The sequence below is a fragment of the Monocercomonoides exilis genome (genome assembly GCF_001643675.1).
Source record: "Monocercomonoides exilis strain PA203 chromosome Unknown scaffold4-2303458, whole genome shotgun sequence".
In the NCBI taxonomy this organism is placed as follows: domain Eukaryota; phylum Preaxostyla; order Oxymonadida; family Polymastigidae; genus Monocercomonoides; species Monocercomonoides exilis.
In genome coordinates this window covers 2099514-2121485 of record NW_027150549.1, presented here as the reverse complement: position 1 = coordinate 2121485, position 21972 = coordinate 2099514, and the positions used below count along the sequence as shown (strand labels likewise).

Sequence of the window (21972 nt, the reverse complement as noted above, 5' to 3'; positions counted from 1 at the left end):
ATTATTTAGAAGAATAAAAAGAAAACATATAAATTCAAATAACATTGTAAAAAAACTGGACATCTGCATATTACAGATGAGCTATATTTATTCTAAAGGTGTATAGTAAGACAAAAACGCCAAAAACTTATCATAAGTGTCTGCCTGATCAAACAAGATTCCATCATCAGGTATATTCTCGTAATCATATCCATTCTGTAAGAAACGACGACCTTTCCATTCAAAAGTCAATCGATAATCAAGAGCTGAAAGAACTGCAAGCTCAGATTTATTCAAAGATTTTAATGGTATTGAATACAGATTGCTCCAAAACAAATTTTGCATTGGCTGATCAGTGTTGAATTTGTTCACTAACATTAGACAAATAACAACAATCATCGTCGCATTCTTCAATTTGATAGGCATCCCTCTATCACCTCCTTCTCGTAACAATCTATCCATTAAACAAAGGCAGAAAAGAATGTCAGATTCCATCATAACACTTTTCCCAGAAGCTTTGTAAAAAATTCGTTCAATCGCTTTTGTTAATTTTTGATGCTGCTCTTCATATGATTTATCAATTGGCAAGCACCAGAGCTTACAGAGTAATGGGTTTTTGAGGTCGCTTAATGGACGTCCAAGCAATGGGATTAAAAATGGTGAGTTGGAATATTCAGGCAGTGAAGGCACATCAGTTTTTGGAATATCAAGATGATAAGTGAGAAAAAGAAAAGACAATGAAATGTATGACGATAATAGCGGAATAAGTTTTGTATGAAACATTAACTCATGAAATATTGGACATGTTGTTGCAAGAGCATAGATAATTGGATTATCGAACTCGCAAAAAGTTGTAACTCTCGAATCAGAAAAATCATCAATTATGCTTGCTAATTCTTTTTGTTTTGGTGTTTCATCTTCGCTGTCATCGTGAAGTCTGAAAGGAGATTTTGATAAGGGTAGCCCGATGGGACTGGATTCGAAAGAAGAATGACAAGCTCGAAAATGCGGTGAAATAGTAGAGAGCTTCTCTTTATCAATCATCCGAATCCCGATTACGGACATTATTTCCGCGTGGCTCAAACAGTTTTTGATCGTTAATTAATTGGTCCCATAATCAGAAAAAACTTCTCAAATCTAAATATTTTCTCATGTTTATAAAAAGACAAAAAACACGAAACACAACGTGATATAATAAAGTACCATTACACAATTATTGATAAAAACATTGCGAAAATCGAACAACCATACTTATGTGTGAAATTCAATTTTCACTTTCAGATTTAGAAATAAAAATTTTAAATTCGCTCGAAATTAAAAAAATCTTAAAACAACAAAAATTTTATATAACACTCGGTTAAATAAGTAGAAACCGCTCAATGAAATTAGTTTCATCAGAGCAGAATCAATAAAACGAAAACTCTTAATCATAATCTGAATGTAAAACAAAAACGATAATACATACAAAGCAGTAACATTTCACATAAACTGTTTATTCAGATCCAAAAAATCAAAGAAAAACACCTTATTAAGGTTCTGTATTCAATCAAACATAATTAACAGAAAGTTCTTTTCATAAATGGATAAAAAATTCACAGGAATTTACATTCTCGTGAAGAAATCTTGAATGCTTTTCATTCATTTTTGTGTTTGCAATTTGTCTCCTTCTTCATTCATTGGAGATTTGATAGTCCCCTAAACTTTGTTAAGATGTGCTTGACTTATAACTCTGCTTCCTTCATCATCATCATCTTCTTCTTCTTCCTCCTCATCGATTTCTTCTTCATTCTCCTCCTCTTCCTTCTCCTCCTTATTCTTAAATTCATCATTTTCTGTCTCTTTCTCCTTTGCTTCATTGTCTGCCAGCCTTTTCTGTCTCATCTCTCTCTCCTTCATCTTCTTCTTCAGCCTCTTCATTCTGTTCTTCTTCTTCTTCTTCTCCAACATCCGTTGTGTCTTGTCAATATCTCCATGAAAGGTGCTGTTGAGATATCTGACTGAAGGCAGCTGAGAAGGGAAAGGATGAACTGATGCAAAAGTAACATTCTTCATCTGATCAGGCAACATTTGGTTGTTTTCATAAAATGAAGAGTTCAAATAACTTGGCATTGACATTGGCACAGGGAAAGATGAATATGGCTGTGGAATCTGCTGCTGCTGCTGCTGTTGTTGTTGAATGCTGACTGGATAAGATATTTGAGACGTAAATGAAGAGTTTAAAGAACTTATATTGGATGAAGGAAAATGTGGAAAAGAAGAAGAAGAAAAGGAAGAAGAATGCACTTCAGAATCAGAATAAGGAAATTCAGTGACTGAAGATGCTGTGATTGCATTGTCTGGATGGCTCAAGTTGAAAGAAGGAGCCATTTGTTGATATTGTTGTTGTTGCTGCTGCTGTACAGCTGGCAGGCTAATTGCACATTCAGATGAAGCAAATGAGGAGAATCCACTTCCAAAAGGCATATTCACAAAAGAAGAAGAAGAAGAATTCACAGAAGAATCAGAAATTCCATTGGACAAAGCCATCTTCATCTTCATCTTCATCTGCTGCTGCTGTTGAAGTTGAAGCTGTCTTTCAGGACATTCTCTCGAAATATGTCCAATTTTGCCGCAGACGAAGCAGACTCTGGTGTCTTCGTAGGTGCATTCCTTTGACGTATGCCCAATTCTGCCACATCGGAAACAGGCTTCTTTGCGGACAAGACGAGAAGAAGAGGCAGAAGAAGAGACAGAAGATGAACGAGATGCTGGATAAGGTGATTGTTTTGTATCATGTGAAGAAGAAGTTGAAGAAGATTTTGATGATTTCACTGATCCTGTTATCTCTTCATTCTCTTCTCCTTCTCTTTTTCCCTCTCCCTCTCCCTCTCCATTTCCTTCTTCTTCCTCTCCTTCTCCTTCTTCATTCCTCTCCTTCATCTTCCTCCGAAGCAGCGGGCAGTTCGCAAACTGGTGCCCGCGCTGTCCGCAGTGGTAGCATCTGTCCAGCGGAAACGAGGGAAGCAGCGGCAAATCAGAAACAGACAAGTTTTCAGAGCATTTGATGACAGGCGGAGGCTGAGGCACTCCGATGGATGAGGGAGGAAGAGACAGAGGTGGCTTCTCGGTATGATCGATGGTGCAGGGGATGGCGCTGAAGGAATGGGGGATTGGGAATGAGGAAGAAGAAGAAGAAGAAGAAGAAGAAGAAGAAGAAGAAGAAGAAGAAGAAGAAGAAGAAGAAGAAGAAGAAGAAGAAGAAGAAGAAGGAAAAGAGGAAGAAAGCAAAGATGAAGATGAGGAAGAAGTAGAAGAGAGTGATGTTGCAGGAGTAGAATCGACAGATGCGTTTGTTTGAGATAGGAAAGGTTGTGCAATGAATGAGGTTGCTGAAGAAGTTGATGAAGCAAAAATTTGATTTGCAGAAGAAGAAGCAGAAGAAGGAGAAGAAGAAGAAATGACATTAGTTGCAAAGACATCTTCTGTCACAAGAGAAGACGGAGGAAGCTGAGTTTGTGCATTTGGCATTGTCTGTGAGAAAGGAGAAGGAGGAAGTTGTGAGGATGATGGTTGGTTTATTTGAGGCAAAGGCACAGAAGAGAGAGAGGGAGGAAGGATAGATATGACAGTGGGTGAATTGGAAGGATTGAAAGATGAGTCAGATGGAATGGAAGAAGAGGCAGTTTGGATGACAAGAGGCTGTTGAATGAAAGACAGCTGTTCTGCTTGTGGAGAAGGGGCAGTGTGTGAGAGAGATGGAGAAATAGAAGAAGAAGAAGAAGAAGAAGAAGAAGTTGAAGAGGTGGAGGAAGAAGAAGAAGAAGATGATGATGATGATGAAGGCAATCCATTCACACTTTGTGTCAAAAACTGTCCAGGCGCAGAAAGCAAGACAGGAATGCTTCGTTGGAGAGGCGAAGGCAGACAATCAGCCAAGTGATGTTTCTGTTGCAGCAGCAGAAGTTGCATCAGCTGCTGTTGGAGCTTCTGTATTTCCGTCTGATTCTGCAAATTGACTGGCTTTTCGGACTCTTTCATCAGCAATGCCACGATGCTCATCATCGCCTGCTGCATCTGCTGCATCTCCAGCTGCTGGGCAAAAGACAGCTGAGGAGAGAGAAGGAGAGGAGGAAGAGAATAAGGAGGAGATACAGGGCAGTTGAGGGGGTTAAGAGAGTTGATGGAGTTGAGAGAGGGGAGAGAGGGAAGGGAAGAGAGGTCGAACGGAAGATGAGCAGAGTGAATGGAAGGAGATGGGATGAATGTGGCTGTGGGGGAGGATTGGACTGCTGAATCTGATGATGAGAGATTTTGTTCAGAGGAATTGGATATTGAAGAAGAAGATGATGACAATGATGATGGCAAAGAAGATGGCATTGCTGAAGAAGTTATGTTTTGAATTGCAGAAGTATTTGGTTCCAAACAAATATTGCCAGTCAATGATAAAGCAGTTGAATTATGTTCAGAAGAGTTAGCAACCATTTGAATGTTATTATCATTGGGAGGCTGGTTGAGATATCCAACTCGAGTGAAAAATGCCTTTTGTGTGTTGTCTGCAGTGTCTGTGTGAAGAATGTTTGGAGAAGAAGAAATCAGCTTGGCAGTCTCAGAAGAAACACCAATAGAAAAACCGTTCTCTGTCTGAACAAAAGATGGCTGCTGAGGAAAAGAAGGCGACTGAAAAGAAAAAGGCTGAGGGTGAATGTGCAATGGAGAGGCATTTAGCGAAGCAATTGGGGGAGTATGCATTGCAGAGGAAGACAAGGAGGAAGGAGGTAGAGAAAAATGAGGTGTTGATTGTAGAGAAGTTGTTTGAGGAGGGACAGATGAAGAAGCAGCTGTATTGTTTTGTGGAGTGCTGGGAAGAAGAGAAGAGGCGGATGAAGAGGTGAACAAGGGAGAGTTGGCATAAGGCACAGCAAATGGCGAAAAGGAGGAAAAAGAAGAAATCGGAGTCTTTGCAGAAGATGCAGTGGATGTTTGTATTGGCAGATACAACGATGCAGCGAATGGTGCAAAGGGAGAAAAAGACATTTGTGATAGAAGAGCAGGAGAATACGTTATGGCAACTGATGATGATGATGATGATGCAGATAATGGAGATGATTGAGTGGGAAAAGGAGGAGATGACGATGGCATTTCTGTTAATTCATTTTTTGTTGATGTACAAGAACGGGGTTGAGAATTGTTTGATGTCTCATTCAATTCAGAATTTGGCAAAAATGCAGATGTTGACTCGCTTGCCAAGTTGTTAGCATTTTGAATGAATGCAGCATTTGTATTTACATCTGCTTCTGAAGAAGCCATCTTTGCATTTATAACATCTTGTTCATTCATTTGGTGTGTTTGTTGAATTCCATCAGATGCATTGTTTCCGACAACCAACTGAATTGGTGAATATACAGAGCAAGAGGCACCAACAGCAAGAGTGCCTGTTTCAGAAGGAGTATGTGCAAAATGTGCAGATGATGATGATTTTGACGGTGGGCTATGTTGAACAAAAGGAGAGTCTAAAAAAGAGGAAGAGTTTTCCTTTGAAACTATCGCTGAGTGTTTCTCTTGTTTAAATTGGTTCTGAGAAATATCATGTGAGAAGCTGTCTTTTTGCATTGATGAATTGTTTTGGTGAATATCGTCAAACGAGCTGAATTGGCTGCTGTTGACATGACTTGCAATTGCTGGTGGCAAAGAAAAAGCAGGTTCATCCGCTGACTGGCTGAGCGATAATCGATGGGGGCTGTTGATGGCGATTGAAACAGAACGAGAGGATTCTTGATGGATAAGTAACGACGAGTTTGTATTTGCAGCTAGTTGAAATTCTTTATGCCCATGGGACTTTGAACAGAAGGTGCTTGACGATTCAATTTCTTCAACTGACAGAGGTGACAATCCTTTGAAATCCTTGCCAGTTAGCTCCTCATCAAATGTATCTGAATCTGTTATATCATCAAAATCTTCTGCGCTACTGCTGTGCTCTGTTGAACAACATTGAAAATTTTTATTTTGTGAGCTAATGTCGGAAAAAGACGATGTTTCAGAAGATGATGATGAGGATGCTGTTGAGCTTTCACTTGATTCTGAATCAATTGAAGATCCATATTTCGCAGAACTTTTGCTCAAGCTACATGACATGCAATTTGATTTGTGAATAATTGAGCAATTCTTGTTGCCATCTGTTTGATGCAAATATTTCGAAACCAAGTTTGCGTTGTTTTCTGTTGCGAAAGGCGAAGGAGGAGGTGAAGGAGATCGAGAATCTATGAAGTTTTCTTTTGAGATATCAGATTCAATTTGTAATCGTTGAGTTAGTGCTGCAGAAGGAGGTAACAGAAACCCAGATTCAATTTCAGAATCTTCAGGAAGCGCAGATGGAAAATACGGATAAAAATGAGGAGAAGTTGAGCTTATAGATATCGAAGCGTTCACATCAATGTCATTTAAAGAGTCTGTTGCAAGTGATTGTGAAGAATGAGCAGTTGTCATAAAAAGTTGAAAAGCAGGAAGAAAGAGGAATCACCTTTTTATATTCAACGTTGGTATAAATATACAATAAAAAACTGCTCGAAACAAAAATATTGTAAAATTAATATCTGAATATTAGAATTTTCACAAATTAATATATATTTGAAATGATTATGGTAATTTTGGAAATTTTTTTATCGATTTACGAAAATTTTTTTCCTTTCTATTTATTACAAATAAAGCAAAAAAAGATAAAATGAAAAAAATTCTCCATTCAAACATCAGACAAGTCTGTTTTCAGCACAATTCATTTGGCAAGGTTCAAATTAGTTTGTATTTAATCTTTATTTCGTGCAGATTTAATCTTATCTTCGAGTTTTCGATATCAGTTGAAGACACGAGAAATAAAATATAGAAACAAGCATTTGGTATTAAATTTGTTTGAAAAATATGACATATACGAAAAGACCTTGCAATTAACATAATTATCGTTTTGTAATACATATTGCACAAAATCAATATAAAACAGGAATTACTCTCTCAAATCAAGATAAAAGCTAATCCAAAATCAAGACGAAAACTAATTTAAGCCCAAGACTAAACTTATAAAAAATTAATCTCATTTTTTTGTAAGTTTTAATGAAAATTGATAACATTAATAATACTAAAGTTTCAATAACCTCAAGAAAACATTTATGATTGAAAGGATTCAACAAAGAAATTTTAGTTTTCTTTTCTTCTCATTTTTTCATGTGAACACTTTACGCTATCAACAGTCTCGTAATATTTTCTTTGAAGCTTCAATTCTAATTCCCTTGGCTTTCTAGCCAGCCAATTGTTAGAAACTTTTAATTTCAACCCTCCAACACAAAGTTCATCTATTGAAATGTATTCTTCGCTTTCATTAAATCCAAAAAGCCTCTCGCCATTCGAATACTTTGGAAGGCCAAATTGCTCCCTCAACCACAAAAACCCTTCCACTGCATAGCACTTCTCCTTTTTCAATTCTTCTGGCAAGGCTTCAAGTTGCCAACTATCCAAGTAATCTTTGTAAACCATTGACACAAAATACAAAACTAAGATGTCAAAAAAAATCAAAACAAAGCCAAAGTGATGATTGAATGCACCATCGAGCTTGAGAGGAAGCAGAACCAGAAAAACAGCCAATGGAATATGAAATATTGCATCTTTCGCAAAAACCAAAAATAAATCTTTTTTCGTGGTTCTGTTGTTGAAGTTGGCAGACTTTTTGCTTTTAACGAACGATGAAACAAGACTCATTACAAAGTGTATGTCCATCGGGAAAAATATGTGCATCCATTTAACATCATTGATAAAAGCTGCATTATCATAAAAGTGAGCTGATTGATTGTAAGTTAAGAAATAAAACAACAATTTTTGAATGTTAATCAAAACAATTCGAGCATATGAATCAAACCATTTGCTTTCATAACGATTAGCGTCAAAGACAGCAATATCAATAAAATTGGGAAAAAGTTCAAAAGTTGTTGAATGACAGTGTAGAGCGGAAGGCTATGTGGAATTGGAAAAACATTTTCGATTAAGTACACAAATATCGAATATGCAAAGAAAGGCCAAGAAAACAACAAGAAAGAACGTTTTTTCCAAAAGAAATCGAAATATAACACTAACAGCACTGCCAGAGCATATAATACTGTTAATGCGATGATATAGACCATCTCTTGTTTTGAATAAGAGATAACACATCCAATCAGCAAATAAGCGTAAATCAACAAAGCACAAAATGTCAATGTGTCGGTGAATGATTTTTTCGACGAATCGTCATTTTGTATCAATTTATAAGCAATTTCACAATTTCTTGAGAAACATATAAGCCCCAATGCAAATGAAATGAACCCTAATAATAAAAAAACTGCTTTAATTCTTCCTGAAGAAGAACTGAGTTTCTTTGTAATTATGCTTTTCAACGTTAATTGAGAACAATATCTTTTTTGAGATAGCTTTTTGTAAATCCTGAAAGCATATATTTGCAGCAACCAAAGAATTGCAAAAATCACAAGAAAAATTATTGAAAAAAAAATTTTTTTATAATTTTTATTTAATATTATTTTTTATGCAAACTGTTGTGTATTGCTCCAACCCTTTGGACTCACTCCGAATTTGTAACTTTCTTGCCAATCTTCTTCCGATTGAGGATTAAACAAAGAAATATCAAAAAATGCGCATTTTGGGATAAAATTGATTTTTTGAATGAATGGCACAATCGACCTGCATTTTATTTCCACACACCTATCGTTATTGCGCACGAAATTCAACTGAATGTTCGTTATTTCCGCAATTAATTAAAATCTTCAAACCTTGGAAGTTTTGAAAGGCGATTAAACCGAGAATTTACTTGCGACAACGCAACGATTGTTGAACAGTCGCATTTCGAAAAAATTCTATTCCAACAAAAATGGCATAAATGAAGAGACCACGATCTTATGAAAAATAAATAATTCAATGATTTGTTGCAAACAATGCCAAAAGTTCGTCTGGAAAGCTATCTGAACATCAATATTAACAGAAAAATCAATATCAATGATATATTTATTTCAAACTCAAATTTAAATCGATGGTTGAACGTTTATTCATTTTTTATTGTTTAATTCTACTTTGATGAAAGCCAAGATTCTTCACAAAAATTTTAATCATAATATTATGGGAAATTGTTTTTGTCTTTTTTTCTTTATTGAAGCAAATAAAAATTTTTTGCATAAATATTAACTGCATTTAAGTTTTAAAACTCCACCAATAGTTTGCAATAAATTTTATTTAACTTCTTTGAACATATTTATCATTCAACAGTTTTGGAAACAAAGAAACGTGATTATTTCCTTCAATCATCAACTGTTAAATAACCGAATTAAACAAAATGAAAATTTTAATATTATAAATATATCATAAACTTAATCTTTCTTTCAACGATGTGCTTAATTTTCATCTGTCATTAATTGTTCTGCTTTTATTTTTTCTCTTCTTCCTTTTCCTTTTTCTCCCTTTCGATTTTATAGAAAGGCTTTCCAGTTGGCCACATCGGGCCAAGAATCAGCTCTGGATCTATGTTTTTCCATCCTTCACTGGCATCTTCATCTTCGTTTGCCTGCGGTGCAGCAGATGCAGATGAGCTCGACTTTGCAGCATCCTTCATGCTTTCTTCTTTTTCTCTCCTCTTTCTCTCTTTTTCTCTTCTCTCCCAGAACTTCTGCAAGCACTGCTCCTGGTTGTAATACTCTGTTGTGCACGTGTCTTCGTCCTTCTTCGCCATTTCTTCAGTCAGCGGCGGCGCTTTCTCAAACAGCAAGTTCATGTCAGGTGCATTGAAACACGATATCTTCCTTCTCTCAGGATCCTTCTCTTCCTCCTTCGACAGCTCACTCACTGCAAAGTTGAACTTCCACCTGCCCTTTGGGAAGAATTCCCCCTCCTCTTCTGTCCTCGGCGTCGGGTCGAAGTGGAAGAAGCGCTGCCTCCACCCCATCCTTGCCTGCAGCCTCAGCTTCGCCCTCTGCCTGCCAGCATTCTCCACATCCAGCTTCTCATCCTTCGCCTTGTCATAGTCCAGTTTCTGAAGAGCAGCTGTCAGTTTGCCCCAGACAACACGTGACTCATACGGCTGCTGGTGAGGAAGAGCCATCGAGCGCTTGGGTAGAAACGGAGTGGCGGAAGCATCGAAGAAGAGGAAAGTGTTCGGGGGAAGATCGGGAAGTGGCTCAAACTCTGGTGCATCGGGTGTTGCTGATGAGGCAGATGAGGAAGAAGAAGAAGATTTTTTCTCATCTTTTTCCTTCTCTTTCTTCTCTTTCTCTTTCTCTTTTTCCTTTTCCTTTTCTTTCTCCTTCTCTCTCTGTTCTTTCTTTATTCTCTCTGACTTCTCAACCAACTCAACATATTCAGGTGAAAGTGTCCAAGTGGCAGGAGATCGATTGTCTGTGACGTATGAACGGCCAGCCCAGTCTCCTTTGACAGTCAGCAGCGGCTGCTCTTTCTTTTTAGACGATTCACTCTTTTTCTCCTTTTCGTCTTCAGATTTTGGATCTTTCTCGTCTTTGTGCGATTCTTCGCTGTTGGAATTGTCTTCTTTTTTTGAAGAATCAGAAGAAGAAGATGAGGATGATGATGATGATGATGATGAAGCAGAAGATGGAGTCGAAGATGATGATGCACCAGAATTGTCGTCGTAAGTGGGAATTAAATATTTGTCGCTCCGATATTTCTCCAAAATTGGTGTTGAGACCAATGGAACGTCCTCCTTCCCTTTCAGTCTTCTCACAACCATTTCATACTGATTGTACTGACCTCCAAAAGTGGGCTTAGCCTTAAAGTTGATCAGTGCCTCGAGTCCTGTTTTCTCACAGCGCATGCTAATTTCTCCCACAGTTTCCATTCTCATCTTTCCAAAAATTATTCCGTGCGCAATAAATCCAGGGTAATGCAAAGTGTACACCTCATCTCTGCACAATATGTGAAGAAAGATTGTCCCATTCATATATGTTCCAACAGAATTCCCCATAAATTTGGATTTTGCTTGTATGTGTCCATCGACGACAAATCCTGCTTCAAGATTCTCGAAATAAAAAGCTGAAACTGGAGGATGATGTTGGACTTGTTCTGCTAAGTACCATGTTCTTGCGCCATCAGGATGATCCCAAAAGCAACGAAAGGCTTCTCCAAGAATCGAATTGTATGGCTTTCTGACTTTTCTAGTTCGTATATGGAAACCAGAAAGATAAAATCGAGCCATATGGGCAATTCTTTCAACTGGATCATCCCTAGAAATTGCATATCTGAATATTTCCAAATGAGAAAACATATTCCCAGTTCCTTCTATAAATGATTTCGGTTCACATATAAATGCAGGCACTGAAAAACATCTTTGTAAATCAATAAAGGAAAAAAAAGCATACATGTAACTCTTGTCAAATCCATTCCAAATGTGACCTGCTTAAGAATATCCTTCAAAATGCTTCTTGGTTTGTCATCCACAACTGGATGTATTGTTTAGAAAAAAAGTACATGGAAAGAATATTAATGAATTTAATTTTCTTCTCAAATTCGCAGTAACCAAACCTTCTTCTTCATCATAAACCGCTTTTACAACAAGACTTTGGTGTGCAGATTCGTCCATAATCTCCTCGACTGCAATTTGCCCCTCTGAACTCATTTTTTACTTTTTCCAAAAATCTACGATAATTCCCTTTTTTTGAAATTTTGAAAAAAGACAGTAATTTCTCCATAATTGTTGAATTGACATTTATTCGAAAAACTTAATTGAACTTCTTTGAAGAACTCAAAAAGGTTCAAATTTTCGTTATTATCCAAACAAAAGACTATCCAAGGAATTGTGTCACTTTGATTTTAACTTTAAATTGTGAGAATAAGGAATCCAATATAAAATCATTTTTGCAATTTTTGGTATTTGCTTAATTATTGTCATGGGAAAAAAATAACGCAAAACAATTATTCAAAAGCATATGCTTTTTAATATGATTTACATTTTAGGACTTATCGAAAAAAAAGGAAATTTGCATGCAGATCTCACAATTTTAGGAAAATACAAACAAATCTTATTAACAATAATTGCTCAAAAATATAACAAGTAGCCCATATAACAGAAATATAATATAAAAATAAACTTAACAATTTTATAAACTAATAATTATAAAAAAGATCAACTCTTTATAAAAATATTAACACAAGGAAGAAATATTCCATGGAGGTACAGAAACAGGGCGAGCAGGCACTGCTTCTCTTTCAAGCAATGTTCTGCTGCTATTTTTAAGAGGCATATTCACTTGTCTTTTTATGCCCTCATAAACATAATTCTCAAGCGCCTCTTCAAAGGCGGAGGTGCTGTTGGAGTCATTTCTGTTGTAAAATGAGTGAAAATTGGGTGTTGGCATATCTTTTGAAAGGGGGCGGAAAGAGAGGAAGAGAGAAGAGGAATAAAAGGGATGGGAATAAGAAGAGAATGAATTGGGAGATGAAGAATTGGATTTTGCAGTTGCAAAAGAAGAAGAAGAAGAAGAAGAAGAAGAAGAAAGAGAAAGAGGAGAAGAAGAAAATGGAGAAGAAGAATGAGTAAGTCTTTCTGATTGAACTGTTCTGCTAACAGCAAGTGGGCTATGTGAAAGATGAGAAGAAGAAGGAGGAAAAGAAGGAGAAGAAGAAGATATCTTAGCAGAATGAGGGAGAGAAGGAAAAGAAGAAGAAGGGGCCAGTCCACGTGAGGCAAATGGATTTTGTCTGAGAGAAGAGAAAGAAGATGTGCGTGTTGAGGGCTTAGAACTGACTGCGAGGGAAGAGAGAGGGAGAGGCTGAGAAGGAGGAGGAAGAGAAGAAGAAGAAGAAGAAGAAGAAAATGATAAAGGAGAATGAGAAGGAGAAGAAGGAGAAGGAGGTGAATGAAGAAAAGTATTTGACGTGTTAAGAGAAGAAGAAGAAGAAGAAGAAGAAGAAGAAGAAGAAGAAGAGATAGATTTGCAGAAGGAAGGAGGAGGAGGACTTGAAAAGGCGCGGGAGCGAAACGAAACAGAAGAAGAGGAGGAAAGGAAAGGAGATTGTGAAGGAGGAGAAAGAGGAGAAAGAGGAGAAGAGGAAGAGGCAGATGAGGAGGAGGAAGAGGATGTGACAGAAGAGAAAAAAGGAGTTTGGTTGATTGAGGAAGAGGAAGAAGGAGAAGAAGGAGAAGAAGGTGTTGTTGTGTGTGGATGAGATGGATGTGAAGAAGCATTGGCAGGTTCCATTTCGGAATCTGACTTATAAAATACATAATTTGAAAGTAGATGAGAAAGAAAGCTTTTTGAGAGATCGTTCAGAAGACAGCGTGAAAAGAGAGGGAAACTTTGTCTTCGGCTGTGGAAAGGAGGATGGAAGGGAAGAGAAGAAGAAGAGGAGGAGGAGGAAGAAGAAGAGGAAAAGGAAGAAGAAGAAGAAGTATGAGAGGATAAGGGAGAAGATAAAGGAGAAGATGAAGAAGAAGAAGAAGAAGAAGTTTTAATATTAATGTTTTTGTTTTTGAGAAGCAATTTGAGATACATTTTTCTGTTTGGAGGAGAAAGAAGAGAGAGAAAATGGCAGTCGAATGGAGTGAGTCTCATTGAAGGCTTAAAGGAAGCAGATGGAGAATGAATGCTTATGTGTTGTTGTGAAGGAGAAGAAGAAGAAGAAGAAGAAGAAGAAATGGAAGAAGAATGAGAAGATAAAGGAGAAGATGAGGTTTTTGAAGGCGAAATGGAAGAGGAAGAAGAGGAAGAAGAGGAAGAAGAAGCAGAAGCTGTTGTGGATGAAGACGATATGAGTGTAGGAGTCCAATGGGGATGGTTGATATTTGAATGTGGTGATGTCTTTTGTGGAGAAGGAGAATGTGAGTGAGAATGAGTAAGCGCTAAAGAAGTGGATGTTCTCTGAAGAGGAGATAAACGTGATGATGTTAATGAAGATGAAGATAATGAAGAAGGAGAAGGAGAAGAAGAAGAAGAGAATGATGATGCTAATGAAGATATTCCCTTTGCATTCAATGAAGCATTTGCTGTGTCTGTTGACTGTCCGTATTGTCTGTATGGCACAAGTGAGTGTGACAGCTCCTTCAGATCTGCATCGCTTATCTCTGGAAGTCTCATCGCCCACAGAAACATCTCATTTTTGGAACTCAGTTTGGGCTTTGCAAGCAACTTGGCCTTTTCCATTCGTCTTTTCAAGCGCTTTTCTTTGATTTTCTCTGAAAGGGTTGTGAAAATATCTGTTTTTTGTGTGGAAATTTCATTTTCTTTGAGATCAGTTCCTGTTTGTGTGTTGTTTGTTCTCTTGTTATTTGCCAATTGCTGTCCAATCAGCTTCGCTTTCATTTGAACGGATTTGTTCTCTTCTTTCGATTCATTCAGAAGACTTTGTGAATCTGAAATGTTTTGCTTTTCATTTTTCCTGCTTTCTGGTTCAATTGAACTGTTATGTTGATGTTTTTGTGTCAATGAATGTATTTTCTCTTCAAATGTCATCTTGTTTTGTCCACTGCAACTTTCACTTTCACTTTCAGATTCATCAAACTCATCATCATCATCATCATCATCATCATCATCATCATCGAATTCATCATTAACATCATCCACTCCAACATCTTCTCCAACTCCTTCTTCTTCTTCTTCTTCGTCTCCACAGTCAACATACTCAAAATCATCTGCATTTGAAGCATCAGCACAATTCTCTTCTTTCCCCTTCCCTTTCTCATTTCCAACTCCTTCGCTCAAAGAAAAAGGAGAAGAAGAAGATGATGATGAAGTTGATGATGATGACATCTGTGTCACATTCTGATTCCCACTCACGGCAGAAGCAGTATTAGCAGCTGATGTATTTGCTGTCCATCTTTTTCTTTCCTTTTTTGTGAGTGTCGTGTGCTCCTTCAGCAAAGTCGCATGATACTTCAGCCCTTCCACAATCCTGAAGAGCATCTCGCAATTCCTCCAATTCACCCAAAACTGGTCATTCGCCTTCATCTCCGCTTTCCTCTTCCTCTTCGCTTCTTTCTTTGCTTCTTCTTCTTCTTTCTCCTTCTCTATCTCTTTCTCTCCTTCTTTCCCTTCACTCTTTTTCTCGCTTTCCTCCTTCTCCTTCTCCTTCTCCTTTGCCCCGTTCTGCTCCTCATCAAACTCCACCATTGTCAGCGCTGTCGCCTTCAGAAAAAGCGACTTCAAATAAAATGGAATAGGTGGAATCAAAGGGGAATGGAATCCATTTAGCATCTTCATCGTCTGCTCCTGCTTCAGCACAGAAAACATCCCTTCCAGCTCTTTCATCTCCTTCCCTTCCAGCACCCTCTTCACCTCTGCCCCAACCTCCTTCATCGCCTTCACATCGCTGCTCTCCATTATCCTCTTCACATACGAGATGGTGATGCCCATGAAGACAGAAGACGCACTCATAAAATTGCCCCTCTCAATCAGACACTGCTCAACTGCCAGTAGCTTCTCAACCAGCTGCACACGACGCTTCATCGAAGAAGGATCCAGATGAAGACGGGAAGAAGAAGAAGAGGAAGAAGAAGAAGAAAAAGTAACTGATTTTGCTGAATCATTTATTCCATCTTCTACATTCTCTTCTGTCTCTTTCTTCCCTCTCCTGTCATCAACTGCCTCTGCATCTGCCTCTGGATCGCACAATATCATCCACGCCACACACCTCGTCAGTCTGTTGCTCCTCTCAGTCATTTCGCAGATGACCGGCGCCTTCTTCTCCCTCACCTTGTTCTTCTCCTCCATCCACGCACACCCCACAAACTCACCAAACGTCAGCTGCGAAAACAGCTGTGTCTCCTGCTGCGTCAGAATCTGCGCCAGCTTTTTCGGCACAATCTGCTCGGGATGGCGCGCTGCTGGGTACAAATAGCGCTTCAGCTGCTGTTTGCGCTCTTGGGCTTTGATCGCTTCTGAATCATTTGCAAGTGAAAATGATAATTTTTGTTCATTTGTTGTGTCTGTGACTGTATTTGTGGATGTTTCTGATAGCGCTTTTCTTTCGCTCTGTTTTCGGATTCTTCTCATTCTCCTTCTCCATTCTTTGTCTCTTTGCTTCACCACTTCTCGTATCCGCACAACAACTGCAGCTAATTTCTCTTCTTCTTCCTCAATTCTGTCAACAAGCCTGTCAAATAACTCTCGTGCAGTCTGCTCCTTCACTCCATTTTGAATATCACTTTGAGTCTCTTTCTTTTTATTCGCATGTCTTTCTTCTTCTCTCCTCTCCCATATCTCGTAGATGTCGCTGTAATCTCTGGCCAGTCTGAACAGCAGCACAGAAATGTTGAGCTTCATCAAGTATTTCTGTGTGTTCATTGACGAACTGGCTGAAGCAGCTGAGGATGACGGCGATGGAGAGCCAGCAAAGGAAGAAGAGGTTGGTGTCGTTGGAGATGTGGGCATAGAAGAATGTGTGTGAGTGATGATTGGCGGAGGAGAGTGTGAAGTAGAAGAGCTGCTGCTTCGAATAAGCATGGCGTCGTTTTTGTTATCTGGCTCTTTTCTTGACTGGCCTGACGCTTTATCCCAAAGTGATGTCAATTCCTTCATTAATCTGGTTCCATCCCACCAATATCTGAACGAGAAGAGGAAAATACCCATAATGTCGAATTTGTTCTTCTCCTGCAGCATCCAACTTACAAGTTTTATTGGTCGAATAAACAGAATGCGAGGTATTTTCGAACGAAAATCCCAAATTTTATCAATTTGTGGGACAGCAGGTTTTGACACTCCTGCAGCAGAGCCTGTTGTTTGATGAGTTGAAGAAGCAGAAGAAGCTCTTCTTATTTTTGGAAGCGCAGCTTTATCCATCTCCCTCATTTTTTCGGCATCTTCTTCCTCTTCGTCTTCCTTCTCTTTTTCATCTTCTGCTTGGTTAGACACATTCGAAAATAATTGTGTGTACTCCTTTACAGAAATTCCTTTTCCTGAGCCTTTTGCTCTTTCTTGCATTTCTCTTTCTTTTTCTTTTTCCAACTCTTTTTCGTTCATTTTCAATTTCTTCCTCATTTTTTCCGCATTTTCTTCAATTTTTTGTTTATAATACTCTTTCCAATCGTCTTCGTCCAACATTTGTTCTAAAAGAACTGCTTCTGTTGAAAGAACTTCTAAATCATCTTCAAAGTCGCCAAATTCATCATCGGAATCGGAATTCTTTGTTTTGTTTTCCTCGGATCTTGTAACATTTGACGTAAGAGAAACAGATATTCCACCAAATGGAGCTATTTAAATTTATGAACATATGTTTATTTTATTTAACAAAACTGAATTTTTAAAATTTTCTTCAAAAACAAACAATTATCTTGATTTAGTTCTGATAAAGATGAATCCCCTATAGAAGTGTTGTTCGATTGGCGGTTATGGCCTGTTTGTATTCCTGTATTTTTTTTATTATCATATTTAAATTAATAATAAGCATTCATTCATAAATAAAAATGGATAACATGTGAAATGAAATGAATGTTCCCAATAAAAGAATAAAACCATCAAATGCATGTGGTACATTTTTAATTTTCTCGGTAATCATCTAAAACAAGAAAAAATGAATGAATATAATGATCTTATAATGTTATTAATAATGGTTTCTGAATGATATGTTTGTGAATTTTTTAATATAACTAGCTTTTTTGTTAAAATATACTTCTCACGAATTGAAATCGTAAATTTTGATTTTCGCAACATAGATTTCTTTCAAGAATTATAAACTGATAATCAAAGATTAATAAGAATTCAGAAAAGAAATGTCTTTCATTTTCTTTTAATTTCCTTTGCATTAAAGAAAGCATTAAAAAAACAAAATAAAACTCGAAATAATGCAGCAACTGCAAAAAAGCCGCTTTTCAAAACATTGTAGAATTAAATATAATACTGAAATACATAAACAAATAACAACCGCAAACATTACTAAAATTAAAAGAGAAAGAAGAAAAACCAATAAAAACCAACAAATTCTCAATGCAATCACCATCGTGAAGATTTGTGGTCGATGATTGTGAAGAGAGGGTTATTCATTTCTTGCACAGCGCTGCAGAACTCGACAAAGTCATTGTAAGTTGGCAGCAAGAAACATGCCATTGTGGAAGGATCAATGTTTTTGATGTCGATTTCCTTGACAGAATTCTGATGAAAGGTCTCCAGCGGAATATTCCTCGCATCGACAGCTGCGCGTTGTGTGGTGTGTGGATCGAGATAAAACAGAGAAGAGCTGCTGCACCCGACAAACCAGAAAGAGCGACGTGGTTTCCCTCCAACAAAGCCCAGAGACCAAGGGAGGGTGAAGAGAGAGAGGAAAGAGGGGATGACTGAAGAGTCGACAGAAGAGAGGCCAAGACGCATGGGGATGAGGACAATGAGAGGCGTCCAGCTGACAGCAGAGGGGCGAAGAGAAGAAGAAGAGGAGGAAGAAGAAGAATAATGAGTAGATGAGAGAGAAGAAGAAGATGAAGAAGATGATGATGATGAAGTAGATGATGAAAAAGAAGAAGCCAATGATGATTCACTTGAATGTTCAGTATGACATTTGGTGGAAGCAGGAACGCGAAGTGAAGAAGATGTTGATGATATGAAAGAAGAAGAAGGAGAGGGAGAAGAAGAAGATTTCGGTGTGTGGAGAGAAAGAGAAGATTGAGATGCTAGCAAATAAGAAGATGGGGGAGGAGAGGAAGAAGAGGAAGGAGAAGAAGAAGGACAAAGAGAAGAAGATGAACAAGATGATTGTGGTGAATAAAAAGAGCGAATAGACGAAGATAGCTTCACATGATGTTGTGAATCAGAAATAGAAGGAGGTGTGTTGAACGACACAAACGACGAAAATGGAGAAAACTGCGGGCTGTTAAAGCCAATTCTGCTGATTGGAGAGAGAAGAGAAGGTGTCTTATTGTTTTCATTGTTTCTATTTGTTTCAATTTCTTCACTGTTTTTATTGCTTTTATTGCTTTTATTGCCTGTCTCTCTATTTGAATGAGAATGTTCATCAATTCTGTTGTGTCTCTCAGTCTCTTCTGTGCTCCTTCTCTTCTGCTGCTGCTGCTCTATCCATCTGACTGGAACTGTCGCTGAGGCAACAAAAGAAGTGAGAAGATTGGGGGCAATTTTGGGTTTGACTGTTAGTGGTGGAGAAGGAGAAGAAGAAGAGGTGGAGGAAGGAGAGGAATGAGAGGAAGGAGAAGAAGAAGTTGATGATGATGGGGATGAAGTGGATGTGGTAATGGAAGAAGGAGAATCAGAAAGAGAAGACGGCGGAGAAAGAGGAGAAGAGAGTGGAGATGACATAAGCAAGCTGCTGCATGAATCATTCAAGTCTGACTCATCTGGTTGAGTGAGAGGAGACTGCAATGCATTCGAAAGAGAAGAAGATGCATTCTTTTCCTCTTTGTTATGAGCATTTTGAGAAGTTTGCACAAATCCCAGTGGAAGAGGAGGTGTTGAGCGAGAAGAAGAGGAATCGGGCGAAGCACATTCAGAATTCGCTTTGTGAGAAGAAGGAGACTTGGCAGGAGATGAGATTTCATCGCTCATAATGAATGGAGTTGTTGCTGCCTCCAAAAGATTCACTTTGGGCCTCTTCTTTCTTCGCTTCGTGGAAGGAGCATTGGGGTCGATGGGGGGAGAAAGAGGAGGGGACAGCTTGATCGAGCCAAGTGAGCTCGAAGAAGAATCAGAAGAATCAGAAGCAGATGAAGCTGTTGATAACATTGACACATTCATTGCTGACTGATTTGCTGATTCTGTTTCAGAATTCAAAATTGCATTCTTTCCTTTCTTTTGCCTATCGCCATCTTCTTCCTTGTCTCTTCCACAGGGCTCCTTTCTGCCTCTGTAAATGGCAGATGAAGGAGAAGCGAGTGAAGGTGAAGCAGCAAGTGTTTCTCTCTTAACAGTATTGCTTGTCTCATTGCTATTCATATGCACACTCTCATTTGAGACCTCTTTCTCTTCATCTTTGAGTGGATTGGATAGTACAACACAATCTTCATCCAGATCCACTTCGATATCATAATCATCATCCTTCGCATCTACCAATGATGAAGAGCCATCAGCTGCAACATCTGAAGAATTCTCATTCAATTGAGAAGACACAACTTTCTTGTTCTCCGCACTCACCAGCTTGACTGTGCTGTCTGAGTGGCTGAGGGGAGAGGAGAGGCAGATGTCGTTCAGAGAGCACAGAGAAGCACCCTCAAAGAACGACTGCCCCAATGGCTTAGACAACCCTCCATCGACATCAAGCTCGACTAGCTCAAAGCATTCGGTTGAGCTGTGTGGAGAAGGATGGGTGGAAGTGCAATGGGAGTTTTGTGGTTGCGAATGAGAAGGAGGAGAAGGAGAACAGGACACAAATTCGATTGAAGACATGGAATTGTTCGGTGAGTGTTGGAAGGCAGAAGAAGGATTGGACGTAGAAATGTTGGATGCAGTCTTCATATTCTCATTTGTTTTCTTCGTCTCTTCTCTGTTCTTCTGGAACTGATATGCTGCTTTCTCACCATCATTGCGCAAACAATTATCTTGTTCAATCTTTTGACTCGCATCTTTGTTTGATGCATTCTTCATAGAAAGCAATGAACGAAGATCGTTAGCATGTTTTCCTTTGGTCTCTTTTGTTTCTTTATTGATATTTTTGTACTTTAAATCAGATTTCCCATTTGAAAGAGAGTTTTCTTTCATGTTTTCTCTCATTCCTCCCTTTGCAAGCTCATCTTCCTTCCATCTCACTTTCTCTTTCTCCCCTTGTTTGTGCATAGCACTCTCCAATATTGTCGATGGAGTCTGTGCTATTCTGATCTGATTTGCAATGTTCGGCTGTGTCGAGTCAAGCGGAGACACAACTGTTGGCGCAGCACCGCTTTTTGACGGTTTGTTTGGAGAAAGAATAGAAAAGAAGTTGTGATTGTCAGAAGAACTGCTTTGAGGATGACTTTTCTGTGAAGCATCTGAAGATGACGGACTGTTGGAAGATGTTTTGCTCTTCGGGGTAGGCTTGTGTGGCTTGATGATAAAATGATTTGGAGGATCTGAAGGGGACGGAGGAATTTCAACAAAGTTTCTTTCCTCTAGTGATTTTTCAGCACTAAATGATTGTTTGGAGTTTGTCGGATTTGATGATCGGATTATCAGGCACGATGTGTTTGAAACATCTTCCCATTCATCGAGATCGCTCTCGTCTATGGTTATAGTCTCCAATTTTTTCTCGGTAGCCTTTTGGGCATCTTCTTTTGAGGAAGATGAAGGACTTCCAATCCTGTTCAATAACGGAATATTTGGTAAAAAATGATCGAGGTATGTTCCATCAAATATCCGACGAAACCAATTCTGCTTTGGTTGTAATGCTGCCAGATTTTGAATTGATTCAGATGCCTTATGCTCGTCAATTTTAAAATGCTTTCTTGAATCAGAAGCGCGTACAAATGATTGAGAAAAACGTCGACTTTCCGCATCCCGCATTTTCTGGAGTATTTCATCTGCAATTAATGTGCAGTCAACTGCTCGAATAATAATCGGGAATCTTTCATCATTGTATTTGCTTGTAATATTTTCGAACACTCTAGCCGAATCAGAAGGAGAAAACCACTGACCAATTCGTTTTCCAATATGCATTCCACCTTGAGCAATATTATGGATAGAAAAAATTGCCTCTTGAGTGTCAAGAAAATATTGTAAAATTTCTCGTTCATCAATTTGTCCTGTATACGAGCGGCGATAAGGTTCCAAGCGAATAAGTGCTTCGGCAAACATCATTTGTGATGTGCGATGAACGCATCCCCACCCACGATCAGATGTAAATTTTGATGGAATAATTGGTTGATAATCCTTTCTATAAGTGATCCACAAGCGGGATTTTAGCATATCTTGGTAAGTGTGCGGAATTGGGCTAAGATTTCCTTCAGCTCTTTCTAAAAGATGTGAAGTCGTTTTACTATATTTATTACCAAGTATCCAAATATCATTTTTGTTGACTTTACGTTCCATTTAAAACACAACAGGCGAAAAAAAATATTCGTATAATAAAAAATGCTATGGG

General features: G+C 38.4%; 5 protein-coding genes across 5 annotated transcripts; all 5 read right to left on the bottom strand.

Moving 5' to 3' along the window:
* Positions 1-1115: 1115 nt before the first annotated feature.
* Positions 1116-6441, bottom strand: MONOS_5736 (uncharacterized protein; the record flags this gene model as incomplete). The annotated part of the gene is made up of 1 exon (XM_067875911.1): positions 1116-6441. The coding sequence occupies one exon, from the start codon at positions 6439-6441 to the stop codon at positions 1675-1677; it is 4767 nt and encodes a 1588-aa protein (XP_067734949.1). The 3' UTR covers positions 1116-1674.
* A 409-nt stretch (positions 6442-6850) lies between these two features.
* On the bottom strand, positions 6851-9036 carry MONOS_5737 (uncharacterized protein; the record flags this gene model as incomplete). Its single annotated transcript, XM_067875912.1, has 6 exons — positions 6851-7496; positions 7859-8415; positions 8524-8691; positions 8760-8843; positions 8921-8948; positions 9003-9036. The coding sequence occupies 6 exons, from the start codon at positions 9034-9036 to the stop codon at positions 7144-7146; spliced, it is 1224 nt and encodes a 407-aa protein (XP_067734948.1). The 3' UTR covers positions 6851-7143.
* A 238-nt stretch (positions 9037-9274) lies between these two features.
* MONOS_5738 (putative CRE-OBR-3 protein) lies at positions 9275-11639 on the bottom strand. The gene is made up of 3 exons (XM_067875913.1): positions 11512-11639; positions 11349-11429; positions 9275-11304 (listed from the first exon to the last, which is right to left on the bottom strand). The coding sequence occupies exons 1-3, from the start codon at positions 11603-11605 to the stop codon at positions 9407-9409; spliced, it is 2073 nt and encodes a 690-aa protein (XP_067734947.1). The 5' UTR covers positions 11606-11639; the 3' UTR covers positions 9275-9406.
* Positions 11640-12131: 492 nt separating this feature from the next.
* MONOS_5739 (putative RasGEF domain) lies at positions 12132-17478 on the bottom strand (the record flags this gene model as incomplete). The annotated part of the gene is made up of 3 exons (XM_067875914.1): positions 12132-17173; positions 17248-17328; positions 17436-17478. The coding sequence occupies 3 exons, from the start codon at positions 17476-17478 to the stop codon at positions 12132-12134; spliced, it is 5166 nt and encodes a 1721-aa protein (XP_067734946.1).
* Positions 17479-17501: 23 nt separating this feature from the next.
* On the bottom strand, positions 17502-21963 carry MONOS_5740 (Autophagy-related protein 4 F (Atg4F)). The gene has a single exon (XM_067875916.1). It carries the CDS (start codon positions 21918-21920, stop codon positions 17913-17915), a length of 4008 nt encoding a protein of 1335 aa, XP_067734945.1. The 5' UTR covers positions 21921-21963; the 3' UTR covers positions 17502-17912.
* Positions 21964-21972: the final 9 nt, after the last annotated feature.

Excerpts from the sequence above, each read along its gene's own strand:
- MONOS_5740 (XM_067875916.1), bottom strand. The coding sequence starts at position 21,920 with ATGGAACGTAAAGTCAACAAAAATGATATTTGGATACTTGGTAATAAA.
- MONOS_5738 (XM_067875913.1), bottom strand. The coding sequence starts at position 11,605 with ATGAGTTCAGAGGGGCAAATTGCAGTCGAGGAGATTATGGACGAATCT. Across the intron at positions 11,430-11,511 it reads GGTTTATGATGAAGAAGAAG|TTGTGGATGACAAACCAAGA; the intron begins GTTTGGTTACTG and ends CAATACATCCAG. Across the intron at positions 11,305-11,348 it reads GGATTTGACAAGAGTTACAT|TGCCTGCATTTATATGTGAA; the intron begins GTATGCTTTTTT and ends GATGTTTTTCAG.